This window comes from Ipomoea nil, unplaced genomic scaffold (genome assembly GCF_001879475.1).
Source record: "Ipomoea nil cultivar Tokyo-kokei standard unplaced genomic scaffold, Asagao_1.1 scaffold3314, whole genome shotgun sequence".
NCBI lineage: Eukaryota > Viridiplantae > Streptophyta > Magnoliopsida > Solanales > Convolvulaceae > Ipomoea > Ipomoea nil.
Window position 1 is genome coordinate 4,869,226 of NW_017619742.1, and position 12,956 is coordinate 4,882,181.

The 12,956-nt window shown below is 40.0% G+C and overlaps 2 protein-coding genes across 2 annotated transcripts; one reads left to right on the plus strand and one right to left on the minus strand.

The window, feature by feature from the left end:
• Positions 1 to 6,512: 6,512 nt before the first annotated feature.
• Positions 6,513 to 7,936, plus strand: LOC109169444. The gene is made up of 3 exons (XM_019318327.1): positions 6,513 to 7,395; positions 7,518 to 7,656; positions 7,768 to 7,936. Exons 1-3 carry the CDS (start codon positions 6,513 to 6,515, stop codon positions 7,934 to 7,936), a joined length of 1,191 nt encoding a protein of 396 aa, XP_019173872.1.
• Positions 7,937 to 9,825: 1,889 nt separating this feature from the next.
• Positions 9,826 to 10,614, minus strand: LOC109169445. Its single transcript, XM_019318328.1, has one exon. The coding sequence runs from the start codon at positions 10,612 to 10,614 to the stop codon at positions 9,826 to 9,828; it is 789 nt and encodes a 262-aa protein (XP_019173873.1).
• Positions 10,615 to 12,956: the final 2,342 nt, after the last annotated feature.

Here is a 12,956-nt window from a genome sequence, read left to right on the forward strand (position 1 = left end):
AAGAAATACAAGGTAACACTCAAGATACAACGAACACGATGATTCTGGGGAAACAAACAAGGGTGGGCTAGAAGAAAGGGGTTACCTGCCACTTTATCCTCCAACAAGCCCTCCGACTCAGCCTGAGAACGCGCCATCACAAAAACTCTTCCGGGCGGCCTAGCTCCGACAGCTCCGCGACCTGAACTCCCTCCTGGTGCTCCTCCGGCACTCGGGGGTGGCTGCAATGCTCTCTGACCGGCAAGCTGGAGACACTCCGCGACACTGTGACCACGATCCCCGCATCGAAAGCACTTATACGCCTGGCCATAACAATCATGGCCCGCGTGCACCTTCGACAACCAACCGACTTAGCTTGATCCTGAAGCCCAATTCTGATAGGTCCTTGAGAAGAAGATGACACGGCCTTAACTTGAAAGCTCGGTCGGGGCTTCTTGAAGGTGGAAGAACCTCCACTCTCAACTCTCTTCCTGGCCAACTCAAACGAACCCCTCTGAAGCTGCTGAACACGAAACAGATACGCGGCACACTGATACGCATCTTTAAGGGAACTGGGCCTACTCACTGTCAACGCTTTTCGTGCCTCATAATTTAGACCAGCAACGAAACGCTCAACCTTGGCAAGCTCTGTAGGCACAAGCATCCTCGCGAAGCGCGCCAGCTCTAAGAACTTCTTGCGGTATTTGACCACAGATAAGGATCCTTGCTGCAGATGAAGGAACTCATCAAACATGGCGGCTCGCACATGCGCTGGGTAGAACCTTTCGCGCATTCTGTCCTTGAGCGCGGTCCAATCAAAGCCAAGCTCTTCAAGGAAGGTCGGACTTTCGTGGACCCACCACAAATCCGCTTCTTGACAGAAGTAGAACGTTGCCAGTTCTACTCTCCTCTCTTTGGGGCAGCCCACCACGGTGAAGATCTTATCAAACACCCGTAGCCACTCTTCTCGGACAACAGGGTCTTCCTCGCCAGCGAAGGTTGGCGGCCGATGCCCTGACACCAAACGACCTACATCGCGATGTCCAGCAGGGGGAGGAGGCGACACAGCTTGATTGTTGTTCAGCAAGGCTTCACCGAGCGACTGCATCGTCTGCGTCAGCTGATGGAGATTCTGAGCGAGCTACTCGTAGGTTGGGGTCTCTGGGGTGCGAACGCGGGGACGAGGAGGCATTGCAAACTTCTACAACAACAACGAGATTACCAAAAGAGCAAACAAGCAAGACAGAAAGCAACACACATCTCAAACCACAAAGGTTAACCACAAAACAAAGGATAAAGGCTCACCCAACGGCAACACATGCCAATACAACACAAGCCTCCGTGACTACACACGTCACGAGAGAAGATCACACAACGCGAGCTTTACAAGCCCTCGCAACATCACCCATCACGAGTTGGTATGCCTTCCTTATGCCTTGTTCCAACCTTATGGCTACCCCCAACCTTGTATCTTCTTTCCAACCATTACCTCCAGGACCCCTGTACTTCTTAGTCCAACCTTTTACCTCCGGGACCGTCATCCCCCACCAACAAAGCCACCAATTTCATAGTACACGAGGGTACCGTACACACACACGGCGACACACGCCTTCCCAAGAAAATACGTGAACCTGACACACAGGTCACAACTCCATAATCACGTCACGGCCACCACGAGGACCGCTGCAATACCTTGGTGACTAGTGTCCCATACCACTAATCGTGCAATCCAAGTAAAGCCACACACGCCACACCTCAACAGGAATCAATCAACGGATTGCAACGAAGGTATGAAACATACTCAATCAAGGAATGGGTCACAGCCCAACAACATCAACGATGAATAACACAAGTTATCATCAACCCATCGGAAGGTACAAACAACTCACACGCTAGCATTAAGACAACAAACTAGCATGCTTATCAACGGGAAAACTCAAGATAGTTCCGAGGAACACACAAACACCTCTTGGTCCAACGAAACACAATGTTGAACACTTAGCACGATTCAAGACACCAAAGTCCTACATGGATACCTACCATATAGTTCTAGACCTACGAAACATCAAGAAGACACTCAAATAGTTCCACAAAAGAACATCGGGAAGCCAAAAGATCAAATACCGAGACAAACGAATCACGGGGAACAAATCCCATCATCACCACAACCATGTACCCGCGGGTGGACCCACGGGTAGTGCCCCACCCGTGGTTCCGCCCGCGGGAACACTTCCCACGAGGCTGTGTACCCGCGAGTAGGCCGGCGGGTGGTGCCCCGCCCGCCGTTCCGCCCGCGGGAACACTCCTGTTCCACAAGTAATCCCTTCGGGGATTTTCTTCTCCAAACACAAATTCAAGTCCAAAACATGCCAAATCTCACCCAACACAACAAAATGACTTGAACCATGGAAAATTCCAAGCAATGGCACAAAGGAACCCTAAACACAAGCTCTAGATATGCAATATCACAAGATAAATGCATAAACCCTCACATTTCATAGCAAAACACAAGTAGAATCCAAGAAATTACATATAGGTAAGCAAAATAGGTTTTGTAGAGCATGGGTTACCTCTTGAAGACCAAAAGACTTCACTTTACACCACAACAAGCTCTCCACAAGGCTCACTTTCCAAACCCACTTCAAGATTAAACCAAAAGATCATAAAGATCCTACCTTTAAGAAAAAGACAACTAAGATGGAACCAAAAACACAAGATGAACTTAGATCTTACCCTCCTAGATGCCCAAATAGGTGAAAGGTTGAATCTTGGAAGCAAAACATGAAATCTTAACAAGGGTCTTTACTTGGCTTGGAGAATAAGCTACACTTCTTTTCTAGAGAGAAGGTGGAGATATTTTTCTAGGAATTGTAAGGAATGAAATGAAGAAGTCTTCTAGGTTAGGTTACAATACTAACTCTTGGTGAAAAGACAAGAATACCCTTACTAACCCTTAGAAAGTGTAAGGAACAAGGGAACTCCCCTCAAAGCACAAGGTACAAAACAACTTAAAGGTTGACTAGTCAAATTCTAGTCCTTGAGTATTAAAAATCAGGATTATAGGAATTAGGTCCTCAAAAGATATAGAATTAATTACTCAATTAATTCATGGATTGAAATGTGGATTTTTGGGGTGTCACAATCATGAACCATAATTTAGTGATTATTCAATTTATAAGCAGGCTCTAATATCAAATGTTAAATCATCCTTTATGCGCTATAACTTGAATGCAGAAGCATAATTAACAAGGAATCGCATGTAAATCAAATCAATTAACTAAACATTGTTCATGATCATGTATTTTTTAATGAAATAAAATAAAAAAAAATAAAAAAAATAAAAAAAGAGATAAAACTTACTTGATTCTGTTGGAGATTCAAACTCTAAATTGAATAAATATATAGAATGCTTCACATATCTGATCTGTATGCCTTAATCACATCCTAATCATATTAGACTAGAAAATTTAGAGACTAGAAAACTTCATCATCCCTAAAGTTTTCCTCGTATTTATAGATGTGCTGATAAACCCTCTTTCAAGAGGAATGAGAAACCTCCTTTTGGGAATAGAAATCCCTTTAAGAATGTAAAACCTCCTTTTAGGAATAGAAATCTCTTTAAGGATGTGAAACCTCCTTTTAGGAATAGAAATCACTTTAGGATTGTGAAGCCTCCTTTAGGAAACCCATAACCTTTCCCGACATACATCTTTTGACCCTTATAAACTTAAATTTTAATAGAATGATAGGGAGGGAATTTCACCTAGTAATTCCGTCTTTACACATCACTAGCTAATCATCGCGGTCAGTACCTTATGAAATTACAACCTTTATTATATAAATCAATGTTAGGAAATAATTATTTCTAACACATACTAGCCAACACAATGTTAAACTAATGAGTATATGAAAAAAAAAAATATAGAGAAAACATATGGAGAAAATATGTGAAATTATTTTTAATTGATTTAACCAATGAATAGTAAATACGATAAATAAAATGAGACATAGAGAGTATTATATAATTAGATATGTGAAATTATTATTATTTAAAATGAAGAATGGAATAACAATCCCATCTTACTGTAACCATTCTATTTTTTTTTTCCTGTCTCAATTCTTTTATGTAGTTTTCACCTACACGAAAAATTGTATCTAATATTCCGTATGTTTGTGATTTATGAGCATACCACTTTGACTAATGACAGTTCATTGACTCCAATGAAACCTGTCGACATGGTAGGGATTAATTAGGGAATGGTAGTAGCGTGCAATGCGGGCAAAATGGTGTTACAGACATCAACTTCTATCCTCACCATTTGTCTTATCACAATATATTCATTGTATGTATTTCATAATATATACTCCTTCCGTCTCATTTTATTTGTCTGATTCAATTAACGGGATTTAAATGAAATAATTTTTAATTCAATTTTTTATAATATTAATTTAATATTATTATATAAAATATATATATTTAAAAATTAAATTAAAAATACTATTAAATATAAAAATTAAATTTACAATAATTAAAAATTACTAAAGAAAATTAGCAATGAGTCGAAATGAGACAAAGAGAGTATAAAATTCCAACCTTTTAACAACTGTGAGTGACTTTGGGTCCTATATATGCCCAGTTGAAATGGCATGTAACCAATGAACCTTGAGAACTAATCTCTTGCAATCTTGTCCACACGGGTATTGATAAGCTTTATCCTACATCTGTAAATGCTATTGTCTAAAGCCAACTTTTTTTCCAATAAACACTGCATACTTGTTCAAGGAAAATGGCAGAGGAAATAACATGTGTTTTTGACAAAGTTGACCATACAGAATCAAGTCCTCCTACGACTCTTCAGATTTTTTGTAATCTGTAATCTTTTTTGGAATATAATAAGCTTTCAACAACATTATGTTTAAATATCTCATTAGTCTATATATTTATTGTAAAGATGTTCAAATAATTTAATTCATATACTACACAATCAATCAATTTAATCTTGTATTGTTTAAAATTATAATCTCTTATGTGCACTTTTAAAGTTTTTTTTCTTTCACTTTTTTGTATGTTTGTTATTATTATTATTATTATTATTATTATTATTATTATTATTATTATTATTATTATTATTATTGGAGAGATATTAGAGAGGATATATGATACTTTCAGAATTTCTATATGTTGTACATTTTATAAGAGTTAATTCCATCAATGGCCCTCCGACTATTATGATTTTCCAAAATTAATCCTCGACTTTTAATTTGGACATCTTAGGTCCCTTGACTTTCAATTTCTTTCCAATAGTGGTCATTTCATCAATATAAGGTTAATTAGAAGGGGTAAATTCGTCACTCCACTTGCATATGTATTATTGATCGTATTTTATTTTTTTTTTGAAATAATATTGGCCGTATTTCTTTGCCCTTGTCTATGATTTTCTCCCTTTGGTAAAGCTGTGGATGCTATCCAGTACTCAATGTAAGACACAGATAAGATTCCTTGTTTCTCATATGCCTTAGATTCTTGCACATCATATGTATATATATACTGTTGTGTTTTGTTGTCTTTACAGAGATCTTTATGCCGAGTACATACTACAGACCTTGAAGCAGTAAATATGATGGCTGAAGTTGAAAGAGAGTCACAGAGACAAGGATATGATTTAGGGAAGGGTGGAGGGTCATCTCCTGTGAGCACCCAGGATTAATGCATTTTTGCTTTTGAAGTACATTAGAGAGAACAAAATTGACAGAGATATTAGTTGTTTTAGAGTTTAGTTTGGATTAAAGTAAACACCTGTAATTTTTCAATTGTATTTTAATTGATTATTTGAATAATAATACACTACTGGAAATTATGGAATTTCCGACCACCTGAAAGTGATCTTAAATCAAGTTGAAAGTAAAAAGTGGTCGGAAATAGCAACAAAGATTTTTCCGGATATCAAAGTGGTCGGATCAAGACTTTCGACTTGAGTTAACATCTCTTTCAAGTGGTCGGAAATTCCATAATTTCCAGTAGTGATAATATTGTCGAATTATCTGACAAAGGTAGAGTTCAGAGAACTGCATATTATCCTCAAATTGAACAATATTCAAAGTGGTGAATGTTAGATATATTATTATTGTTATTATTATTATGATTAGACTTTGTATTAGTCTAAGTTAGTTATCTGTTCCTTAGCCTAGATTATAGGTCATCTCTTATTATCTGTATTGTAACTTGATTGTTCAGTTAGTTCAATCAATTGAATCATTCTCTCATCTGGTATCATAGTGATAGGTCCTTCTTTTTTCTCTCTCCGATGGCAACAAACACAAACCACTCCTTGGAACACACCGTGTCCGCCACCCCCGCCGGCTAACCTCCGGCCGCCGGTCCCAACCATCTCACTTCCGCTCACCATTTCGTGTTGATGAAACTGACGACACAAAACTATTTATTTTGGCGGACGCAGCTCATCCTTTTCCTTCGTGGCCAGGGACTGCTTGGCTACATCGACAGTACGCATCTGTGCCCACCGCCGGTGCGCATGGCTTCCACGACCGGGACGCCGTCCGACGAGGCTACCTCCACCACCGCTAATCCGGCGCATGGGCAGTGGATCCAGCAGGATCAAAGCATCCTCTCTCTCCTCATATCATCTTTGTCGGAGGAGGTCATGTACCTTGCCGTCGGCAAGACCACCTCCCGCGACTTCTGGACGTTAATCGAGACGGCGTTGGCTTCCTCCACCCGTGCTCGCTGTTTGAACCTGCTCGGCCGCCTCCAGGCACTCCGGCAAGGCGACTCCACTCCGGCCGAATACATTGGCAAGACCCAGCTCCTTGTCGAAGATTTGGCTCAGGCAGGCCGCCCCATCTCTTTAGACGAACAGAATCTATACGTGTTCCGAGGACTCCGGCCTGAGTTCCGTGCCATGGCTGGATCTCTTGCCATCACCGGCACGCCAGTATCTCTTCCCCAGCTCTCGGATTACCTCCAAACGCAAGAGTTCATCCATGCGAATGACTATCTTACCGGCGGATCGCTAGCTCCTGGTGGTGCGACTGCGATGGTGGCAAATCATGGTCGCCGGAACAACACTGATCATGGTGGTAGACACAATCGGGGTGGAAACCGTGGCGGGCAACGTGGCAGAGGCGCTCCGGGTAGAGGCCGTGGCGGTGGAACACCCCGTTGCCAGATTTGCGGTTCGCACGGCCATACGGCGGTGTACTGTTTCCGCCGCTACTCCGATCAGCCGCCACCACCACAGGCTCATGTCGCCGTGAATGGAGATGCTGCCGCGACTGAGGTCTCGGCGTGGTACCCGGATACCGGGGTGTCATCCCACGCTACGCCAGACGCCGGCATGTTGGCGCAATCCGATGACTACTCGGGCTCTGACGTCTTACGCGTTGGAAATGGGACAGGTTTGGGTATCTCGCGAATTGTTACGCTTCAATACCCTCAGTTTCTAAACACTTTCATCTTTCTAAAATATTACATGTCCCTGAGTTGTTTGTTCCGTTATTATCTGTTAATAGATTTGCAGTTGATAATAACGTGTTTTTTGAGTTTCACCCAAAAGTTTTTGTTGTGAAGGATTGCATCACCAAGGCGGTGCTCCTTAAAAGTCCAGCCTCGGGTGGCTTATATACACTCACAATACCACGGTGTCAGCAAGCTTTTATGTCAGCTAGAGCATCATCTAAAATTTGGCACCAGCGTCTAGGCCACCCTCATGTACGTGTCCTCCGGCAAGTTATCTAAACCAAGTTATCATCCGTATCGTTGGAATCTAGTCAGGCAACAGTTTCATCGTGGCTGGCTGAAGAGAGCTTTGCTGATGATACCGGTGGCTTCAATATATCGATCAACGCACCTGGAGATGCAACTGCTCTCGCCCCCGCTCAAGCTACTCCCAGGCTTGGTGATGCACTTGTCAAAGCATTTCTCTCTCATAGTCTGTAACAAATAAACAAGAATGTTATATGGTCTGAAAACCTAAAATTGTGAATGAATCTGCTTCTCCTAGTGGCCTACAATCATGCATATATACATAGCATTTTCAAGAAAATTGAAGAGTTAAGAGCAGCTATGTTTCACATTCCACAATCATGAAATCATTGTTCTTTGATCGACTGGGAGAGTATTTAGGAGACTGAATTTTAGGGATTATGCGTATAGACAGAGGCAAATAAATACGGCCAATATTATTTCAAAAAAAAAAAATACGGTCAATAATACATATGCAAGTGGAGTGACGAATTTACCCCTTCCAATTAACCTTATATTGATGAAAGGACCACTATTGGAAAGAGATTGAAAGTCAAGGGACCTAAGATGTCCAAATTAAAAGTCGAGAATTAATTTTAAAATATCATAATAGTCGGAGGATCATTGGTGGAATTAATTCTTTTTATAATTTCTATTCAAATGCACGAGGGAATTTCAAAAACTCTAAGGATGGAAGTTGATTTTTATTCAAATAAAACTCGAGATAAAGTATAATTGATGAAAACTAGAGCTTAACCTTAAATATTTTAAGTTCGAGCTCGAGCAGGAGCCACTATATTATTTTGACCTTGAACTCGAGGCTACCTATATTCAAACTCGAAATAGTTATCTTGGGTTGTATTCAAGCTCGAACTCAATATGCTAGACATGTTATTAAATTTCATTTTATACACTGTAGTCTTATTACAACAAAACTAAAGTGTAATTCTTATTCAACTATAGTTTCATTGGATAATATACACTCAAATATGTGAAACTGTTATTCAATTTCATTTTATATACATTGTAGTTTCAATACAAAACAACTAAAATATCATTTTAATATAACTACAGTTCCATTTCACAATATGCACTCAATATGTAACACATGTTATTTAGTTTGACTTTATATATACTGTAGTTTCATTTCAGCACAACTAAAGTATCACTTCAATTTAACTACAGTTTCATTTGAAAATATACACTCAACATATGAGACATATTATTTAGTTTCATTTATACCATATTGTAGTTTCATTTCATCACAACTAAAGTATTATTTTAATTCAACTACAGTTTCATTTGATAATATATACTCAATACGTAAGACATATTATTCGATTTCATTATTTTAGATACGCTGTAATTTCATTTTATTCTGAGCACAACACAAATACGGGATTTGTTAAAAATAACGGTCGTCGTTTCTTTACTAAAAGAAACGACGCCGTTTTTTAACCATGGTCCACCGTATAGCAATTGTCCTTGCGCACGAAAGAGAATTTTTATGCGTATAATATATAAATTTTTTTTTTCATCTCGCTTAGAATAACATGAATATAATTTGACCCGATCCAAATTAGAAATGAACATATTTAATTTGTACCATAAAACAACTACTCACAATGTCAATTTTTACTAAAATTTCCAACATTATGTCTGTCTAGCGTCTCCAACTTTTTCTTTTATCAACACCCCACTGTTTCTATAGTCATCGTCTGTAACCACATCATCTTCTACTATCTATTGTTAGAACTTTCATGTATTTATAAATAATCCAAAAATTATCAAAAATGAGTATGGAAGATTGGAGTAATGGAAAGTTAGAAATTTGTTTTTTGGGAAATGAAGAACTAAAGAAATAAAAATTGTAAAAATATAAAACTTGAAAATGAAGTAAATCGGCCAATGAAAAAAAAAACAAAAAAAAATGAAAAGAGAAGAATGATAAAAATGAAAAGAAAACGAAAAGGTAAAAGAGAATGAAAAGAATTGAAAAAGAGAAAAGGGTCGTAAGGCAACGGTGGTGACACCGAAATCGGCTGGGTAGTGTAGCGTGCTGCTACCGGCAGCGGTGGAGCGGCTCAAGTAGACTGGACAGTGACGGCATCTCCAATTGGTGGTTGTGGCTCGGGCGTGCGCTGCTGGACATTATCGGTGGTGGTTCGACCGGTTAGTGTTCGGCTTGGTGCATTGGCATGGATTTGTTGCCATGTCCGCATGGTGGCTTTGGCCATAGCTAACACCTTCTTTGGGAGTGGTAGACATGCATCCCATACTGCTCCATTTCGCGCTCTCCATAGATGATATAATATTGCAGCTGCGTAGATAATCCCATCAGAGTCTAGAACATTTAAAATTGCACTAAACCATTCATGAAAAATATTTGTCACAATATTTGGGAGTGGAAGGTTGGATAGCGTCCATATGGATTTAGCATATCCACACAAAACCAATGAATGCATAGTGTCCTCATTGGTGATCCCACACATGACACATAATGGATCAACCTCTACCCTCTTTATAAGAAAATTGTAGGTAGTGGGTAGGATATCACTTATACCTCTCCATAGAAAGGTTTTCCATTTGGGTGGAATTTTTAGTTTCCATAGAGTGAGCCATTTTGTGAAACCATTATTTACATTATTCTCATAATTCCCAACAATGAGCCTGTAGCCATTCTTAACAGAATAACACCCTTTGGGGTCCCCATGCAAGTACCACATGTCATCATAATCTGGGGAAATTGGTATCTTCATGATCCTAGACACATCATTTGGTAGGAAAATATCAGTGAGCAAATGATGGTCCCATCTACCCGTTACCTGATCAATTAAATTTATCTCTTTAGCTTTGGCCAACTGAGGTGGCATCTCTGTCTGAATCATAGGGTCCTCTTCATCTTGTAGCCAGGGAGGTCTGTGACACCCCGTATATCTAAATGCTAATTGGGATTAGTTAAGAAATTAACGCTAGCCTTCCTTGGTAATTCCATCCTAAAAATCCTGAAATTTAATAGTCGAGGAACTAGAATTTGACTAGTCACTTAAGTCAAACAAGTGTACCTTATGCTCTATGGTTTGTACCTTTACCCTCTTGTCTTTCCAACCTTAGTAAGGGTAAAAGTGACCTTGCACCCCGAATTGTTGATCAAGCTATCCCTAGCAAGTCATTCCTTTCATTCTCTCATACTAGCCTAAATCCCAAACACTCCATCATCTCTTTAAAAAGAACCTAGCTTATTCTTCAAGCAAAAAGGAGAACCTTCTAGCTTTGCAAGATCCCACTCCAAGATTCCTACTTTCTTCTTTCCAAGCATAGGAAAGGGTAAGGTTCTTAGCTTTTTAGTGTTTTTAGTCATCTTTTGGGTGTCTTTATCGAAGATAGAATCTTTCTTGCGTTTTGGCTTGTGTAAGAAGTTGGTCGAGAAGAGAAACTCTAAGAAGTGGCTTAGGAGGGTGAAAAGGTGAAGTTGTTAACCTACAAAGGTAACCCATGCTATACAAACCTATTTTCTTACCTAAATGATGATTATTGGCTTCTATTTGATGTTCTTGATGTGATTTGTGATATTTGATGCATGATCTTGTGATGATGCATGTTTAGAGCTTGTATTTAGGTTTCTTGAATACCATTGCCTGGCTATTTCTTGGGTTCAAGTCATATCTTTGTTGTGTGTGAGGTTTTGGGTGTTTTGGACTTGAACTTGACCTTGATGATGAAAATCCCCGAAGGGAATTTGGTGTACAGGTAGTGTACCCCGCGGGCGGAACGGCGGGCAGCGGCCTACCCGCCGCCCCACTCGCGGGGAACAGGTGGTTTGTGGGCATGTACCCCGCAGGAAGGCCCACGGGTGGGGGCCTACCCGTGGCCCCACCCGCGGGGAACAATTGTTGTTGATGCGGGGATTTGTTCCCCGTGATTCTTTTCATCTTGGTATTGATGTTTTGACCTCACGTTGTTGAATTATCAAGCTATTTATGAGTCTTCTTGTTGTTTCGTATGTCTAGAACGATGAGTTAGGAATCCATGTTAGGATTTGGTGTCTTGAGTTGTGCTAAGGGTCCAACTTTGTGATTCGTTGGACTAATATGAGTCTTGAAGGTTCGTTGTAACCATTTTTCGTTTACCCGTTTGATGAGCATGCTAGTTTGATGTTGCTGTGCTAGTATGTGTGGTTTGTTCCTTCTTGTTGGGGTTGACAAATCGTGTTGTCAATCATTTGATGTTAGATGGTAGTCCTTTGTTGTTGAGTATTGCTCATGTCTTTGTTGAGATCTCTTGATTGATTCTTATGGTGTGATCTTGTACAAATCGTTGTTGTAACACCCCGTGTTACGGCCTCTAACCCAGACTAATTATTTAATTGCTTACCATTAAAAGAGGTTTAAATTCCCTTAATTAATTAAGAAGGGTCCACCATGGATCATGGAACCTTATCCTTAAACCAAACCCTTAGTCCTATAAGGAATAGAATAAGTGAATCCTTACCATTCAAATCTTAGTTAGGACTCCTAAACATATATAAGGACTTAGGAGGCACCTAGAAATCCCACCACAATAGATTCCACCCACACAAGAATTCCCAGGAATTTCCCTGTCACCAAACGTAGGAGAAATCACGAGGAGGAGATCTTAGAGAAAGAACCTTAGTAGCCAAGGATTCTAATTAAGGCTAAGAGGTAACCCATGTCTCAACAAAACCTATTTTCCTTGCTATATCTTCTTCATTGGCTTCCTTGATATCTGATTCTGTGCTCGAGTCTTGATAAAGCTTTGCTTCAGATTTCTATTGTGTTTATGAGATGATCTTGAGGTTTATGTGTTGATCTTGATACTTATGTGATAATCTTGATGATTCTTGATTCTATGATAAATTATATGAACGATCTAGTGTTTTAATTATGGCTAGAGCCCTAGGGTAATAAAACGTGGATTTCGTATTATGTGACTTTGGTATGTTTGGGTGGGATTTTGCATGTTTGGGTGTTGAGTCTTGGCATGTTTAGGAGTCGTGTTAGGATGTATTTGGTGTGATTCTTGGGTTAAATCCTTTACTTGAATACGTGGTATCGTCGTTTGTGTTTGAATGCGTCTGGACATGGTTTCGGGTTCCACAAGGGATCCCGGGACCAGAATATTACATAGGAGTCATTGGGGGATAGGTGGGGGCAGGGGTACCCGCCACCTGCCCGCTGCCCGTGCCCTCTTCCCA